Consider the following 20,714-nt stretch of genomic DNA (forward strand, 5'->3'; position numbering starts at 1 on the left):
TGCTACCAAATCTTCTTCAGCACTTCTCATATCCAATAAAGTGATTTGCATTGTCTCCGCCTATTACGTGAGCAATTACTTTCTTATAAGATGGGAGCTGGAGCCGACCTCTCACAAACAGCACAGCATGAAGGGAACATGAGAAGGGGGGATGAGAACACACAGAGGTGGGTGGGACTGAGCGCAGGAACAAGTGCATCTGGGCTTCAGCAAAGAAAGCAGCTGCTGCTGCTGACAAATTAGTCATATTTCCCCTATACTAAATAACATATTACTAGAACATGTTCAATCAGATTATCTTTAAGGGGAAATAATATGTTATTTAAAATAATATATTTTTTCAAGATTTTTTTGTCTATACTATAACTCTTTGTGTTAATCGTCTATACTATAATTCTTTGTATTAATCGTCTATATTATAACTCTTTGTATTAATCGTCTATACTATAACTGTTTGTATTAATCGTCTATACTATAACTGTTTGTATTAATCGTCTATATTATAACTCTTTGTATTAATCGTCTATATTATAACTCTTTGTATTAATCGTCTATATTATAACTCTTTGTATTAATCATCTATACTATAACTCTTTGTATTAATCGTCTATACTTTAATTCTTTGTATTAACCGTCTATACTATAACTCTTTGTATTAATCGTCTATATTATAACTCTTTGTATTAATCGTCTATACTTTAATTCTTTGTATTAACCGTCTATACTATAATTCTTTGTATTAATCAGCTATACTATAACTCTTTGTATTAATCGTCTATAATATAATTCTTTGTGTTAATCGTCTATACTATAACTCTTTGTATTAATCGTCTATACTATAATTCTTTGTATTAATCGTCTATACTATAATTCTTTGTATTAATCGTCTATACTATAATTCTTTGTATTAATCGTCTATATTATAACTCTTTGTATTAATCGTCTATACTATAATTCTTTGTATTAATCGTCTATATTATAACTCTTTGTATTAATCGTCTATAATATAATTCTTTGTGTTAATCGTCTATACTATAACTCTTTGTGTTAATCGTCTATACTATAATTCTTTGTGTTAATCGTCTATACTATAACTCTTTGTGTTAATCGTCTATACTATAACTCTTTGTGTTAATCGTCTATACTATAATTCTTTGTATCAATCTTCTATACTTTAATTCTTTGTATCAATCGTCTATAATATAATTCTTTGTATCAATCGTCTATAATATAATTCTTTGTATCAATCGTCTATAATATAATTCTTTGTATTAATCGTCTATAATATAATTCTTTGTATCAATCGTATATAATATAATTCTTTGTATCAATCGTATATAATATAATTCTTTGTATTAATCGTCTATAATATAATTCTTTGTATCAATCGTCTATAATATAATTCTTTGTATTAATCGTCTATAATATAATTCTTTGTATCAATCGTCTATATTATAACTCTTTGTATTAATCGTCTATAATATAATTCTTTGTGTTAATCGTCTATACTATAACTCTTTGTGTTAATCGTCTATACTATAATTCTTTGTATCAATCTTCTATACTTTAATTCTTTGTATCAATCGTCTATAATATAATTCTTTGTATCAATCGTCTATAATATAATTCTTTGTATCAATCGTCTATAATATAATTCTTTGTATCAATCGTATATAATATAATTCTTTGTATCAATCGTCTATACTATAATTCTTTGTATTAATCGTCTATAATATAATTCTTTGTATTAATCATCTATACTATAATTCTTTGTATTAATCATCTATACTATAATTCTTTGTATTAATCGTCTATACTATAATTCTTTGTATTAATCATCTATACTATAATTCTTTGTATTAATCGTCTATACTATAATTCTTTGTATCAATCGTATATAATATAATTCTTTGTATCAATCGTCTATACTATAATTCTTTGTATCAATCGTCTATAATATAATTCTTTGTATCAATCGTCTATACTATAATTCTTTGTATTAATCGTATATAATATAATTCTTTGTATCAATCGTCTACACTATAATTCTTTGTATCAATCGTCTATAATATAATTCTTTGTATTAATCGTCTATAATATAATTCTTTGTATCAATCGTATATAATATAATTCCTTATAACAATCGTCTATACTATAATTCTTTGTATCAATCGTCTATACTATAATTCTTTGTAACAATCGTCTATACTATAATTCTTTGTATTAATCGTCTATACTATAATTCTTTGTAACAATCGTCTATACTATAATTCTTTGTATTAATCGTCTATACTATAATTCTTTGTAACAATCATCTATACTATAATTCTTTGTAACAATCGTCTATACTATAATTCTTTGTATTAATCGTCTATACTATAATTCTTTGTAACAATCGTCTATACTATAATTCTTTGTATTAATCGTCTATACTATAATTCTTTGTAACAATCGTCTATACTATAATTCTTGGTATTAATCGTATATACTATTATTCTTTGTATTAAGGCTATACTATAGTTATTTGTATCAATCGTCTATATTATAATTCTTTGTATTAATCAGCTATACTATAGTTATTTGTATTAATCCTCTATACTATAATTCTTTGTAACAATCGTCTATACTATAATTCTTTGTAACAATCATCTATACTATAATTCTTTGTAACAATCATCTATACTATAATTCTTTGTAACAATCATCTTTACTATAACTCTTTGTATTAATCGTCTATACTATAATTCTTTGTACTAATCGTCTATACTATAATTCTTTGTAACAATCATCTATACTATAATTCTTTGTATTAATCGTCTATACTATAACTCTTTGTATTAATCGTCTATACTATAATTCTTTGTATTAATCAGCTATACTATAATTCTTTGTATTAATCGTCTATTCTATAACTCTTTGTAACAATCATCTATACTATAAATATTTGTATTAATCTGTCTAGATTGTAAATTCCCACGGGAATAGGGCCCTCAATTCCCCCTGTATTTGTCTGTAAAATTTTGCGTCTTATTGTATTGTTTCTACTATAATTCTTTGTATTAATCGTCTATACTTTAATTCTTAGTATTAATCGTCTATACTATAAATCTTTAATTAATCGTCTATACTATAATTCTTTGTAACAATCGTCTATACTATAATTCTTTATAACAATCGTCTATACTTTAATTCTTTGTATTAATCGTCTATACTATAACTCTTTGTATTAATCGTCTATACTATAACTCTTTGTATTAATCATCTATACTATAAATATTTGTATTAATCTGTCTAGATTGTAAATTCCCACGGGAATAGGGCCCTCAATTCCCCCTGTATTTGTCTGTAAAATTTTGTGTCTTATTGTATTGTTTCTACTATAATTCTTTGTATTAATCGTCTATACTATAAATCTTTGTATTAATCGTCTATACTTTAATTCTTTGTATTAATCGTCTATACTATAAATCTTTGTATTAATCGTCTATACTATAATTCTTTGTATTAATCGTCTATACTATAATTCTTTGTATTAATCGTCTATACTATAATTCTTTGTATTAATCGTCTATACTATAATTCTTTGTATTAATCGTCTATACTTTAATTCTTTGTATTAATCGTCTATACTATAATTCTTTGTATTAATCGTCTATACTATAAATCTTTGTATTAATCGTCTATACTATAATTCTTTGTATTAATCGTCTATACTATAAATCTTTGTATTAATCGTCTATACTATAATTCTTTGTATTAATCGTCTATACTATAAATCTTTGTATTAATCGTCTATACTATAATTCTTTGTATTAATCGTCTATACTATAATTCTTTGTATTAATCGTCTATACTTTAATTCTTTGTATTAATCGTCTATACTATAATTCTTTGTATTAATCGTCTATACTATAACTCTTTGTATTAATCGTCTATACTATAAATCTTTGTATTAATCGTCTATACTATAATTCTTTGTATTAATCGTCTATACTATAATTCTTTGTATTAATCGTCTATACTTTAATTCTTTGTATTAATCGTCTATACTATAATTCTTTGTATTAATCGTCTATACTATAATTCTTTGTATTAATCGTCTATACTTTAATTCTTTGTATTAATCGTCTATACTATAATTCTTTGTATTAATCGTCTATACTTTAATTCTTTGTATTAATCGTCTATACTTTAATTCTTTGTATTAATCGTCTATACTATAATTCTTTGTATTAATCGTCTATACTATAAATCTTTGTAACAATCGTCTATACTATAATTCTTTATAACAATCATCTATACTATAATTCCTTATAACAATCGTCTATACTATAATTCTTTGTATTAATCGTCTATACTATAAATCTTTTATTAATCGTCTATACTATAATTCTTTGTATTAATCGTCTATACTATAATTCCTTATAACAATCGTCTATACTATAATTCTTTATAACAATCGTCTATACTATAATTCTTTGTAACAATCATCTATACTATAATTCCTTATAACAATCGTCTATACTATAATTCCTTATAACAATCATCTATACTATAATTCTTTATAACAATCATCTATACTATAATTCCTTATAACAATCATCTATACTATAATTCTTTATAACAATCATCTATACTATAATTCCTTATAACAATCATCTATACTATAATTCTTTGTAACAATCATCTATACTATAATTCTTTGTAACAATCATCTATACTATAATTCTTTGTAACAATCGTCTATACTATAATTCTTTGTAACAATCATCTATACTATAATTCTTTGTAACAATCATCTATACTATAATTCTTTGTAACAATCATCTATACTATAATTCTTTGTAACAATCATCTATACTATAATTCTTTGTAACAATCATCTATACTATAATTCTTTGTAACAATCATCTATACTATAATTCTTTGTAACAATCATCTATACTATAATTCTTTATAACAATCATCTATACTATAATTCCTTATAACAATCATCTATACTATAATTCTTTGTAACAATCATCTATACTATAATTCTTTGTAACAATCATCTATACTATAATTCTTTGTAACAATCATCTATACTATAATTCTTTGTAACAATCATCTATACTATAATTCTTTGTAACAATCGTCTATACTATAATTCTTTGTAACAATCGTCTATACTATAATTCTTTGTAACAATCGTCTATACTATAATTCTTTGTAACAATCGTCTATACTATAATTCTTTGTAACAATCGTCTATACTATAAATATTTGTATTAATCGTCTATACTATAATTCCTTATAACAATCGTCTATACTATAATTCTTTATAACAATCATCTATACTATAATTCTTTATAACAATCATCTATACTATAATTCTTTGTAACAATCGTCTATACTATAATTCTTTGTAACAATCGTCTATACTATAAATATTTGTATTAATCGTCTATACTATAATTCTTTGTAACAATCGTCTATACTATAATTCTTTGTAACAATCGTCTATACTATAATTCTTTGTAACAATCATCTATACTATAATTCTTTGTAACAATCGTCTATACTATAATTCTTTGTAACAATCATCTATACTATAATTCTTTGTAACAATCGTCTATACTATAAATATTTGTATTAATCGTCTATACTATCATTCTTTACATTAATCGTCTACATCATCATTCTTTACATTAATCGTCTATACTACAGTTCTTTGTATTAATCGTCTATACTATAAATATTTGTATTAATCATCTATACTATAATTATTTGTATTAATCATCTATACTATAATTATTTGTGTTAATTGTCTATACTACAGTTCTTTGTATTAATCCTCTATACTATAAATATTTGTATTAATCGTCTATACTATAATTATTTGTATTAATAATTTATACTACAGTTCTTTGTATTAATCGTCTATACTATAATTATTTGTATTAATCATCTATACTACAGTTCTTTGTATTAATCGTCTATACTATAATTATTTGTATTAATCGTCTATACTATAATTATTTGTATTAATCATCTATACTACAGTTCTTTGTATTAATCGTCTATACTATAATTATTTGTATTAATCGTCTATACTATAATTATTTGTATTAATCATCTATACTACAGTTCTTTGTATTAATCGTCTATACTATAATTATTTGTATTAATCGTCTATACTATAATTATTTGTATTAATCGTCTATACTATAATTATTTGTATTAATCATCTATACTACAGTTCTTTGTATTAATCGTCTATACTATAATTATTTGTATTAATCGTCTATACTATAATTCTTTGTATTAATCCTCTATACTATAATTCTTTGTATTAATCGTCTATACTATAATTCTTTGTATTAATCGTCTATACTATAAATATTTGTATTAATCATCTATACTACAGTTCTTTGTGTTAATTGTCTATACTACAGTTCTTTGTATTAATCCTCTATACTATAATTCTTTGTATTAATCGTCTATACTATAATTCTTTGTATTAATCCTCTATACTATAATTCTTTGTATTAATCCTCTATACTATAATTCTTTGTATTAATCCTCTATACTATAATTCTTTGTATTAATCGTCTATACTATAAATATTTGTATTAATCATCTATACTATAATTATTTGTATTAATCATCTATACTACAGTTCTTTGTATTAATCCTCTATACTATAACTCTTTGTATTAATCGTCTATACTATAATTCTTTGTGTTAATCATCTATACTATAATTCTTTGTATTAATCATCTATACTACAGTTCTTTGTATTAATCGTCTATACTATAATTATTTGTATTAATTGTCTATACTATAATTCTTTGTGTTAATTGTCTATACTATAATTCTTTGTGTTAATTGTCTATACTACAGTTCTTTGTATTAATCCTCTATACTATAATTCTTTGTATTAATCGTCTATACTATAATTCTTTGTGTTAATTGTCTATACTACAGTTCTTTGTATTAATCCTCTATACTATAATTCTTTGTATTAATCGTCTATACTATAATTCTTTGTGTTAATTGTCTATACTACAGTTCTTTGTATTAATCCTCTATACTATAATTCTTTGTATTAATCCTCTATACTATAATTTTTTGTATTAATCCTCTATACTATAATTCTTTGTATTAATCATCTATACTACAGTTCTTTGTACTAATCGTCTATACTATAATTTTGTGTAACAATATTCTATAGTATAATTTCAGTCGCACAAAATACAGATCTGCGGTGAGCTGTTTTTATAATCTATAACACAGGATCAGAGCATTTTGTCTCTTGTAGCCCAGATGCCCTTATACGCTGCCATTCTACTCACCAGGATTTCATCCTGCACAGGGTAACCATAGCAACAGCAGCGGAGCAAAGACAAGCACAAGAAGAGGGAAATACATTACTAGCAGAGCAGGGTGCGTGACATGCACGTTCTGCACGCACTTCTCAAGCACACAGTCCCTGATGCTGCACAGCTTAATGACATGGGTTGATCATACAGTACCCTGCCGGATGCCCAGGCCACACCGTAATTGAATCATCATCACACAGCTGACCTAGGGCAGCGTAAGAAGACCCTAAAAGGCACGCTACACCCTTTAGGTTTTAAATAGAGATAAAGATACTAAAGGGCAGCTGATAAATAACACTGTAAATTGTTCACAAATCCATAATCCGTAAAGTTACATTGCATTGTATTCACTAAAATGTGAGATTGATAAAGTTACACTGCTTGTATTCACTAAAATGTGAGATTGATAAAGTTACACTGCTTGTATTCACTAAAATGTGAGATTGATAAAGTTACACTGCATTATATTCACTAAAATGTGAGATTGATAAAGTTACACTGCTTGTATTCACTAAAATGTGAGATTGATAAAGTTACACTGCATTATATTCACTAAAATGTGAGATTGATAAAGTTACACTGCATTATATTGTATTCACTAAAATGTGAGATTGATAAAGTTACATTGCATTATATTGTATTCACTAAAATGTGAGATTGATAAAGTTACACTGCATTATATTGTATTCACTAAAATGTGAGATTGATAAAAATACATTGCATTATATTGTATTCACTAAAATGTGAAATTGATAAAGTTACACTGCTTGTATTCACTAAAATATGAGATTGATAAAGTTACACTGCATTATATTGTATTCACTAAAACGTGACATTGATAAAGTTATGCTGCATTATATTGTATTCACTAAAATGTGACATTGATAAAGTTACACTGCATTATATTGTATTCACTAAAATGTGAGATTGATAAAGTTACACTGCATTATATTGTATTCACTAAAATGTGAGATTGATAAAGTTACACTGCATTATATTGTATTCACTAAAATGTGAGATTGATAAAGTTACACTGCATTATATTGTATTCACTAAAATGTGACATTGATAAAGTTACACTGCATTATATTGTATTCACTAAAATGTGAGATTGATAAAGTTACACTGCATTATATTGTATTCACTAAAATGTGAGAGTGACAAAATTACATTGCATTATAGTGTATTCACTAAAATGTGACATTGATAAAGTTACACTGCATTATATTGTATTCACTAAAATGTGACATTGATAAAGTTACACTGCATTATATTGTATTCACTAAAATGTGACATTGATAAAGTTTCACTAGTATGTATTAACAATAAAGTTACATTGCACTGTATTTACTAGTATGTGCGAACAATAAAGTTACATTGCACCGTATTCACTAGTATGTGTGAACAATAAAGTTACATTGCACGGTATTCACTAGTATGTGTGACTAATAAAGTTACATTGTACCCTATTCACTAGTATGTGTGAGCAATAACGTTACATTGCACCATATTCACTAGTATATGAACAATAAAGTTTCATTGCACCGTATTCACTAGTATGTGGAACAATAAAGTTTCATTGCACCGTATTCACTAGAGTGTCGAACAATAAAGTTTCATTGCACCGTATTCACTAGTATGTGTGAGCAATAGTTACATTGCATCATATTCACTAGTATGTGTGAGTAGTAAAGTTACATTGCACCGTATTCACTAGAATGTGTGAACAATAAAGTTACATTGCACCATATTCATTAGCATGTGTGAACAATAACATTACATTGTACCGTAATCACTAGTATGTGTGAACAATAGTTACACTGCATTGTATTCACTAGTATGTGTGAGCAATAGTTACATTGCATCGTATTTACTAGTATGTGTGAGTAATAAAGTTACATTGCACCGTATTCATTAGTGTGATCAATAAAGTTACATTGCACCATATTCATTAGTATGTGTGAACAATAACGTTACATTGTACCGTAATCACTAGTATGTGTGAACAATAGTTACATTGCATTGTATTCACTAGTATGTGTGAGCAATAATGTTACATTGCACCGTATTCACTAGTATATGTGATCAAGTTACATTGCACCGTATTCAGAAGTATGTGTGAGCGATAAAGTTACATTGCACCGTATTCAGAAGTATGTGTGAACAATAAAGTTACATTGCACCGTATTCACTAGTATGTGTGAACAATAAAGTTACATTGCACTGTATTCACTAGTATGTGTGAGCAATAACATTACATTGCACTGTATTCACTAGTATGTGTGATCAATAAAGTTACATTGCAATGTATTCAGAAGTATGTGTGATCAATAAAGTTAATTGCACCGTATTTACTAGTATGTGTGAGCAATAAAGTTACATTGCACCGTATTCACTAGTATGTGTAATATATCTGTATACCACCAGTGACATCATTAGATCACTACATACACGTGTCTGATTACATATATGTTGTGTTTGTACCACCAGTGATATCACTAGATCACTACATACACGTGTGTCTGATTACATATATGTTGTGCTTGTACCACCAGTGACATCACCAGCTCACTACATACATGTGTGTCTGATTACATATATGTTGTGTTTGTACCACAAGTGACATCACTAGATCACTACATACACGTGTCTGATTACATATATGTTGTGTTTGTACCACCAGTGACATCACTAGATCACTACATACACATGTCTCGATTACATATATGTTGTGTTTGTACCACCAGTGACATCACTAGATCACTACATACACGTGTGTCTGATTACATATATATTGTGTTTGTACCACCAGTGACATCACTAGATCACTACATACACGTGTGCCTGATTACATATATGTTGTGTTTGTACCACTAGTGACATCACTAGATCACTACATACACGTGTGCCTGATTACATATATGTTGTGTTTGTGCTAACAAGTGACATCACTAAATCACTACATACATGTCACGTGTGCCTGATTACATATATGTTGTGTTTGTACCACCAGTGACATCACTAGATCACTACATACACGTGTGCCTGATTACATATATGTTGTGTTTGTACCACTAGTGACATCACTAGATCACTACATACACATGTGCCTGATTACATATATGTTGTGTTTGTACCACCAGTGACATCACTAGATCACTACATACACGTGTGCCTGATTAGATATATGTTGTGTTTGTACCACTAGTGACATCACTAGATCACTACATACACGTGTGCCTGATTACATATATGTTGTGTTTGTACCACCAGTGACATCACTAGATCACTACATACACGTGTCTGATTATATATATGTTGTGTTTGTACCACCAGTGACATCACTAGATCACTACATACACATGTGCCTGCTTACATATATGTTGTGTTTGTACCACCAGTGACATCACTAGATCACTACATACACGTGTGCCTGATTACATATATGTTGTGTTTGTACCACCAGTGACATCACTAGATCACTACATACACGTGTCTGATTATATATATGTTGTGTTTGTACCACCAGTGACATCACTAGATCACTACATACACATGTGCCTGCTTACATATATGTTGTGTTTGTACCACCAGTGACATCACTAGATCACTACATACACATGTGCCTGATTATATATATGTTGTGTTTGTACCACAAGTGACATCACTAGATCACTACATACACGTGTGCCTGCTTACATATATGTTGTGTTTGTACCACCAGTGACATCACTAGATCACTACATACACGTGTGCCTGATTACATATATGTTGTGTTTGTACCACCAGTGACATCACTAGATCACTACATACACATGTGCCTGATTACATATATGTTGTGTTTGTATCACAAGTGACATCACTAGATCACTACATACACGTCTGATTATATATATGTTGTGTTTGTACCACCAGTGACATCACTAGATCACTACATACACGTGTCTGATTATATATATATGTTGTGTTTGTACCACCAGTGACATCACTAGATCACTACATACATGCGTGTCTGATTACATATATGTTGTGTTTGTACCACCAGTGACATCACTAGATCACTACATACACGTGTGCCTGATTACATATATGTTGTGTTTGTACCACCAGTGACATCACTAGATCACTACATACACATGTGCCTGATTACATATATGTTGTGTTTGTACCACAAGTGACATCACTAGATCACTACATACACATGTGTCTGATTACATATATGTTGTTTGTACCACCAGTGACATCACTAGATCACTACATACACGTGTGCCTGATTACATATATGTTGTGTTTGTACCACCAGTGACATCACTAGATTACTACATACACGTGTGCCTGATTATATATATGTTGTGTTTGTGCTACCAAGTGACATCACTAGATCACTACATACATGTATATGTCTCTTAACAACCTGCTGTGTTTGGGTGAGATGCACACAAGCATGTAGCCAATCTTTATTACCTTGCCTGCCATGCATTACTTAGCAATGAATTACAGCTCCCTCTGGCAACCTAGGGGTTAACCCCCTCAATGTAGGAGAGCACAGGATTACTAGGCGCTACCAAGCCCCAGCACTGAAGGGGTTAAACAAGTCACAGATGATGCATCTAGTTTAAAGCCCAGATGAGGGTATGTATGCAGGCTGCGATTGGCTGAAATCTACAAAGCTAAAAAACAAGCACTTACCTGATTCCCAGATGCCTTCTTTTTATTGGTTTGGCTGCTGCGCTGCTGAGCACTGTAATAACAAAACACCGGGCACCTCAGTACAGACCCAACAAACCCCCCATAGCCCAGGTGCCCTTCACCCCCTGCCCCAGCTCACACCCCTTCCCTAGCACCTAAACCCTAATAATCACTTTGTAATTGTAGGTTCAACCTTACTGAGAACATGCAGCAACTATAAATGTCTTCAAATCTAACATGACACCATAACATTCACAAGGCATAACACCCTAGCTACTGAAATGGTTTCCCTATACGTCATCTATATATCCCCATACAAAGACCCCACAGCAGCTCTTACTTAGCAAAACCAATGAAATCTTCATGGTTGGTATTCATGTAAGACAGTTCGATGTCTATCAGCAGCATGACCTGAGGAAACATAAAGACAAGATGGCAGCTGAGACTAGGAGGATGCTCAGAGCTTAGATGTTCATGCCTAAGAATAGGGAATGCAAGAGACCTTATATAAGAACTGTGTGATAGGGCTGGATTCTGTATTATAACTATTCATGGGCTTAGCCAGCGTCTGACATTATCGATTACCGCTCCTCAAGAGAAGATTATGGTAAAGTGAAGAATGTAAATGTAACTCCATATACCCAGTATCAACAGTAGTGTCCAAGTTCCAACCCACTAAACTAATGATCACCGTCTGATGTGTTTATAGACTTCTTTTTCTTAAACTAAATCATTAATATCAATTCACGACGTGTGTAATTAATACCAGTTTCAAGCGTTTAATAACAACCAAACACTTCATAAGTTACAATTATGACAATCGTACTCATTCTGTGTACAGATTATGTCGTTTAAAGTTTTGTAATATTTTATTAACACTATAGAGACTTTAAAATTTCACATTTTTGGACCCGTTTTGTTTTTCAGTATTAAAGGTAAAAATATTCTCTGGATAATGCGCTGGACAAGGCAGGAAGTACAGCCAGTGAAGAGCCTTTCCTCCCGCTCAGCTCAGGGTAATTCAAGTATAATATTGAGAATAAGGGACTCCCCTTGAAAAACTGCGCATGCGCATTTCGCCCTTAAACTCCATAGTGAAGCTAGTGCCGCCTCATTAGCTGCAATGCTCACCCCTTCACACAAGAAAACAAGAGCCTCTGAAGGGGCGGCTGCATATAAGTAACAAAAACCATACGAAAAAGGTACTTTAGCTAGCGGCATTCAGGAATAAAAAAACTTGGTGTCTATATCTGGGCACTACCTTCATTATTATTTACTATCACTATAATGTAAGGTGCTGCCTCTTACGCATTTCGTGCCATAATGTTTCTGTCATTTTGACCCTCACCTGATCTTTTGTGCGCCCCTCTCTCTCACGAATGTGCGTTGTTACAATCCTCTCCATTTCCTCTCGCAGGTGAGGATACTGGCTGAGCTGTAAGAAAGAAGAAGCTGCTGTGTGGGAAATACCATCATTACCTTGCACACACACAAGCGCACACACAGCAGAGAAGGAAAAATAATAATATAAAAGGAATTCCAGAGCAGTATTTTAAATCAACAATTTTATCTAACAAAAAACAACGTGTTAGTGCAAAAAGGATATGCCAAAAAAAATTGCCAACTCCAAATGTGCATATGTGATCCCAGGGATTACTTCTCAATGGAAACAAATACTGCAGTTGACCTCCAAGGGTTAACCTCAAATAAACCAGATCAATGCTGCCAAAAGTGAAGTCCTGTGAGACTACAGGGTTAATTCACATGTACGTTGTATACTCACATACTGAAGAGCTTTATATCAAGCTTTAGATATAAACGCAATGGGAGATTCCAACAGGAGCAGATAGAAGTAAACTCAGATGAAAGTTACAACAATTTATTAAAATGTGTGTTTAAAATCACAGGGGTTTACAGAGAACAACCACAGCTAGAACAACCGTATATTGCACATCCGTATATTGTAAACACATTTTTATATGGTATGTAGCTATAACAATCTGTAAATACTTGAATGTAAATATTTCAGATGAAACATAACCTGTGTATTGTATGTATTGTGGTATTTTAACATCGGTATGAACTATATAGGTAAGTTTCCTTACAACATATTTTCATAAGATATTAGCAAGATGGACTTAATGAGCAAAGGAAAATGCACCAGATGATAATTATTAAGAATGACCAATAAGAAGTGAACAGATGAGTATAAGAAGACCCAATTAACAGCACAAGGACATCCTTGAAAAAGCCAAGCAACTATTTGGATTTGAGCGTGTGATGTCACGTTGTGGGCAGAGACCAACCTTCTAAACTGCAAACCGTAATCATAGACATTGTTTACAATATACAGTCTGTGTAATATACGGATGTCCTAGCTGTGATTGTTCTCGGTAAAATCCTGTGAGTTTAACACGTTTAAATAAAATGTGGTAACTTTCATCTGAGTTCAATTCTATCTGCTCCTGTTGGAGTCACCCATTACGTTTATATCTAGAGTATGGTGTGAAGCTCTGCAGTATGCGAGTATACAACTTACATGAGAATTAACCCTGTAGTCTCACAGAACTTCACCACTGGCAGTATTAATCTGTTTTATTTAAGGTTAACCCTTGGGGTTCGACTGCAGCATTTGTTTCCACTGAGAAGTAAACCCTGGGATCACTTATGCACATTTGGAGTTGGCACATAATCTCCAATTCACTTTTTTGGACATATCCTTTTTGCACAAACACATTGTTTTTTGTTTGATTTATTATTTGTGTTTTAACAGGTTAATATTTTTCTTTTTGAATAATTTTATCTGAACTTAATTATATTTTTAAATGTGTGGTTCTTGCTTTTTTTGATATCCAGCTTTAAATAATTCTGTGGAACTAGAATTTAATCTTCAAAAAGCATAAACACTGCCCAGCTAAGGAATGTACCACTTAGTCCTACCCTTCAGAAAAACCGGAGGTGCTAATTCAGCAGGAGATTATGGAAAATGAATTTTTTAGGACCATCCCAAACTGATTTTAGTCTAACTGTACCATGCAGCTACACTAAAAACAAAATTTATGCTTACCTGATAAATGTATTTCTTTCTTGACACAATGAGTCCACGGATCATCTAATTACTAATGGGATATATCACTCCTGTCCAGCAGGAGGCGGCAAAGAGCACCACAGCAAAGCTGTTAAATATCACCTCCCTTCCCTCCCACCCCAGTCATTCGACCGAAGTAAAGGAGAGAAAGGAAGTAACAAGGTGCAGAGGTGTCTGAAGTTTATAACATACCAACACCCTGTCTAAAAGAACAGGGTGGGCCGTGGACTCATTGTGTCAAGAAATAAATTTTTCAGGTAAGCAAAAATTTTGTTTTCTTTCTAATGATACGATGAGTCCATGGAACATCTAATTACTAATGGAATTCAGTACCCAAGCTAGAGTACACAGATGATAGGGGAGGGACAAGACAGGGAACCTAAATGGAAGGCACCACTGCTTGAAGAACCTTTCTCCCAAAAGCGGCCTGAGCTGAGGCAAAAGTATCAAATTTATAGAATTTTGAAAAAGTGTGGAGAGGGGACCAAGTTGCAGCCTTGCAAATCTGTTCCACAGAAGCTTCATTTTTGAATGCCCATGAGGAAGAAACAGCCCTTGTGGAATGAACCGTAAATCTCTCTGGAGGCTGCTGTCCCGCAGTTTCATAAGCACAATGTATTATACTCTTCAGTCAAAAAGAAAGAGAAGTAGCCGTAGCTTTCTGTCCCTTACATTTCCCAGAGAATACCACAAACAGAGCAGAAAACTGCAAAAATCCTTAGTCGCCTGTAGATAGAATTTTAGTGCACGAACCACGTCCAGATTGTGCAGAAGCCATTCCTTCTGAGAAGAAGGATTAGGACACAAGGAAGGAACAACAATCTCCTGATTAATGTTCCTGTCAGAAACTACCTTAGGGAGAAACCCTAACTTGGTACGTAAAACTACCTTATCCGAATGAAAATAGCAACAAGGAACAAAACTTTCCAAGATAACAGCTTAAAGGGACACTGTACCCAAAAATTTTCTTTCGTGATTCAGATTGAGCATGAAATTTTAAGCAACTTTCTAATTTACTCCTATTATCAAATTTTCTTCATTCTCTTGGTATCTTTATTTGAAATGCAAGAATGTAAGTTTAGATGCTGGCCCATTTTTGGTGAACAACCTGGGTTGTCCTTGCTGATTGGTGGATAAATTCATCCACCAATAAAAAAGTGCTGAAACCAAAAAACAGCTTAGATGCCTTCTTTTTCAAATAATGAGCAAGAGAACGAAGAAAAAATGATAATAGGAGTAAATTAGAAAGTTGCTTAAAGTTGCATGCTTGATGGTTGATGTAAGCCACTGAAGATCTGATGTCCGACTGGAACCTTATGAACTAGGCCAAGGCTAACTGGGGCCAGGCCAGAAGAACATTGAAGATTGTTCTCAGCTCCAGAATGTTTATGGGCAGAACAGACTCCAACTGAGTCCAAGTCCCCTGAGCCTTTAGAGAGCCCCAGACTGCTCCCCATCCCAGAAGGCTGGCGTCTGTCATCACAATCACCCAAGAGGGTCTACGAAAGCAGGTTCCCTGGGAGAGATGATCCTGAGACAACCACCAAAGAAGAGAATCTCTTGTCTCCTGCTCCAGCTGTATTCGCGGAGACAAATCCGCATAATCTCCGTTCCACTGACTGAGCATGTTTAGCTGCAGAGGTCTGAGGTGGAAACGGGCGAACGGGATGATGTCCATTCCCGCTACCATCAGCCCGATTACCTCCATGCACTGAGCCACTGATGGCCGAGGAGAGGACTGAAGCGCTAAACAAGAATAAAAAATCTTTGATTTCCTGGCATCTGTCAAAAAAGATTTTCATTGATAGGGAATCTATTATGGTTCCCAAGAAAATTATCTTTGTATTTGGAACTAAGGAGCTCTTTTCCAAATTTACCTTCCATCCGTGAGATCGCAGGAAAGATAACAACATTTCCCTGTGGGATCTTGCTTGCTGGTAGAATGGCGCCTGGACCAGGATGTCGTCCAGATAGGGCGCCACTGCAATGCCCCAAAATCGGAGCACCACCAATAGGGATCCCAGAACATTTGAGAAAATTCTGGGAGCTGCAGCAAGGCTGAAAGGAAGAGCCACGAATTGGAAGTGTTTGTCTAGAAATGCAAACCTTAGAAACTTGTGATGATCCCTGTGAATGGGAACATGCAGGTACGCGTCCTTTAAATCCACCGTTGTCATAAATTGACCCTCTTGGACCAAAGGAAGAATGGAACGAATAGTTTCCATCTTGAAGGACGGCACTCTGAGGAATTTGTTTAGACTCTTGAGATCTAAAATTGGTCTGAAGGTTCCTTCCTTTTTGGGAACCACAAACAGATTGGAATAAAACCCCAGACCCCGTTCCTGCATCGGAACAGGAACTATCACTCCCAGGTCGGAGAGGTCCTGTACACAGTGTAAGAACGCCTCTCTTTTTGTCTGGTCTACAGATAATCTTGAAAGCAGAAACCTGCCTCTGGGAGGAAAATTCTTGAACTCTAGTTTGTATCCCTGGGACACTATGTCCACTGCCCAGGGATCCTGAACATCTTGAACCCGAGTGAAGAAGGAAAGCCTGCCCCCCACAAGATCCGGTCCTGGATCGGGGGCAGTCCCTTCATGCTTACTTTGATTCCATAGTAGGCTTTTGGATTGTTTCCCCTTGTTCCAAGACTGATTGGGTCTCCAGGAAGGTTTGGACTGTTCCTGCTTGGAAGAGGAAGCGGAAGAATTTCCCTTGAAATTTCGAAAGGAATGAAAATTACTCTGACGTCCCTTTTGTTTGTTTCTCTTATCCTGAGTGGGAAGATGACCCTTTCCTCCCGTAATATCAGAGATTATTTCCGTCAAACCCGGTCCAAACAAGGTGTTTCCCTTGTAAGGAATCGCTAAAAGTTTAGACTTAGATGACCAAAGATTTTAACCATAAAGCTCTGCGGGCTTGTACAGCAAAACCTGAAATCTTTGCTCCCAGTTTGATAACCTGTATGGAAGCATCAGTAATAAAAGGATTAGCCAACTTAAGGGCTTTTATCCTATCCTGGATCTCATCAAGGGGAGTGTCTGTCCTAATAGCATCAGAAAACGCATCAAACCAATATGACGCCGCACTAGTGACGGTAGCAATGCACACTGCAGGTTGCCATTGTAAACCTTGGTGTACATACATCTTCTTGAGTAACCCCCCTAATTTTTTGTCCATAGGATCTTTAAAGGCACAACTATCCTCTATGGGGATAGTAGTTCTCTTGGCCAGAGTGGAAATAGCTCCTTCCACCTTGGGTACTGTTTGCCAAGCCTCCTTGATAGAGTCCACTATGGGAAACATCTTTTTAAAAATAGGAGATGGAGAAAAAGGGATACCGGTCTCTCCCATTCCTTAGCAATGATCTCAGAAGCTCGGTCTGGTACTGGGAAAACCTCTACCGAGGAAGGTACATCAAAATATTTGTTTAGCTTACTGGATTTCTTAGGATTAACTACAACCATAGTGTCGCTGTCATCCAATGTAGCTAAAACCTCCTTAAGTAACAGACCGAGGTGTTCTAGCTTAAACCTGAAGGATACAACTTCAGTATCAGCAGGAGGAATTACACTGTCAGAATTTGAGATTTCACCCTCAGATGCTACCGAAAGATCCTCCTCCTCAGGCTTCTGGGAGGGGGCCTCCGAGATAGCAACAACTGTGTCAGTAACCTACTGAATGTTTACTTTTCCTTTTGCGCTTTCCCTGTAGCATGGGAAAAGCAGACAACGCATCAGAAACTGGAGAGGACATGAGAGAAGCGATGTCTTGCAACGTAACTCCAGGAGGAGTTAGAGAGGAAGCGCAGGGCACTGCATGTGTGGGCGATACAAGTTGGTACGCTTGAGGAGAAAGCTGCGGCATATATTGAACATTGTCATTAGACTCCTGAACAGCGTCCGCCTTGGAAAATGTTGGCTCAGAAAAAAGGCTATCCCTATAATTTTAAGTTCTCTCAATACATGAGGAACAGAAAGGGATTGGTGGTTCCACATTGGCATCAAAACACAAAGAACAAGTGACATTTTGCAAAACCTCTTGGTCCATTCTGACTCACAATGGTTCAAATTATCAAATTATAATCTTAATTTTTTACTAAAAATTTAAAAATATAAAAAACATTACTGTCCCTTTAAAATTTAAAACGTAACCTTTTTTACTATAGTCTGCAAAATGAGAAAAATTGCTAAAAAAAACTAAAAGAACACCTCTACACCTCTTGTTTGCTGAGGTGCCTACCTGACCTGCTACACCGTAGCTTTTCAAATCCCACTAGACAAAACGATCCGGAACTCAGCAGGAGACTACGTGAAAAGTTCTCCGGTTCTAGAAACGCATGCAATGCAGATAATCATGCGTTTCTAGACAGACCCAGAAAATTCTCTTCCTCCGCACTCGGAAGTGAAGTAAAAGTGGTGCGCAATACAGATTGCAGCCTCACATAGCTCCGCCCATCACGGGCGTTCCCCCAAACTCCTGGTCGGCATTTTGTGTTAAAGTTTAACCGCCAGGAGTAGTGGAACCACCAGAGTATAAAAATCTTCCTCAGCCCCAGTGCCTGCATACACTTATCTCTTATAAGTCCTCTCCAGTATAGGAGAGTTTAAGTGTCCCTCTTTATAAATAAAGTGTTCATATTGAACATTGTCATTTAATGTCTCTGAAATAAAGTGCCCACTTTTTCTGAGTGTCTTTCTTCCTTTCCCAGAAATAATAAAGTCAGCACTTACCTCACACATCTGCCCGACAGCAAGGAAGCTCACCAGATTTAAGAGGTCCTCTTTCCTCACATAGACCTGTGGAGAAAAAGATAAAGACTGAGTAATCTTACTCAGGCTATCATGATTAGGGCAGCATAAATTACATGGGAGGCACAGTGAGAATTATGTCCCACAAGTTCCCATTGCTCTAAAGCCAAATAAATGCCAAAACAAGGGGTCACAATCTAAAGTTAGAGGGTAGCAGATTCAGGAGAAATTTAAGGAAGCATTTTTTTACAGAAAGGGTGGTGGATTCATGGAATGAACTTCCATTTGAGGTGGTAAACACAAAGGCCTCTAGTTATCATTGTCTGTCGGACCTGATCTGACAGTGCGGATCAGGTCCGACAGACATTGCTGAATACGGCGAGCAATACGCTCGCCGTATTCAGCATTGCACTAGCAGCTCACAAGAGCTGCTGGTGCAACGCCGCCCCCTGCAGACTCGCAGGGGGGTGTCAATCAACCCGATCGTACTCGATCGGGTTGATTTCCGGCGATGTGTGTCCGGAGCAGCGGTCTTTGTGACTGCTGCTTCATAACTGCTGTTTCTGGCGAGTCTGAAGACTCGCCAGAAACAGAGGCCATCAAGCTCCTTACGGAGCTTGATAACTAGAGGCCATAGACTGTAAAGGAATTTAAAAATGCCTGGGACATGCATAAGGCTATCCTAAGGAAAAAGTAACATGTAATATGGGTAGACTTGATGGGCCTTTTTGGTTCTTATCTACCGTCAAATTCTATGTTTCTATAGCCACCACTGCCCTACTGAAGAGACTGATGTGTACTACGGCTACACCCTAGGACAAAGCA

At 33.8% G+C, this 20,714-nt stretch overlaps 1 protein-coding gene across 3 annotated transcripts in view; it reads right to left on the reverse strand.

The window, feature by feature from the left end:
* DNM1 (dynamin 1) overlaps positions 1 to 20,714 on the reverse strand; it is a 318,929-nt gene that overhangs the window by 121,623 nt on the left and 176,592 nt on the right. For all 3 annotated transcript variants that reach the window (XM_053695682.1, XM_053695681.1, XM_053695680.1), the window contains exons 11-13: positions 13,399 to 13,485; positions 12,391 to 12,461; positions 12,051 to 12,102 (exon numbers count right to left, since the gene is read on the reverse strand). In XM_053695682.1, the coding sequence (XP_053551657.1) occupies positions 12,051 to 12,102; positions 12,391 to 12,461; positions 13,399 to 13,485 (210 nt within the window). The remainder of the gene's footprint in view (positions 1 to 12,050; positions 12,103 to 12,390; positions 12,462 to 13,398; positions 13,486 to 20,714) is intronic.

Source organism: Bombina bombina, chromosome 12, assembly GCF_027579735.1.
Source record: "Bombina bombina isolate aBomBom1 chromosome 12, aBomBom1.pri, whole genome shotgun sequence".
Classification (NCBI taxonomy): Eukaryota; Metazoa; Chordata; class Amphibia; order Anura; family Bombinatoridae; genus Bombina; species Bombina bombina.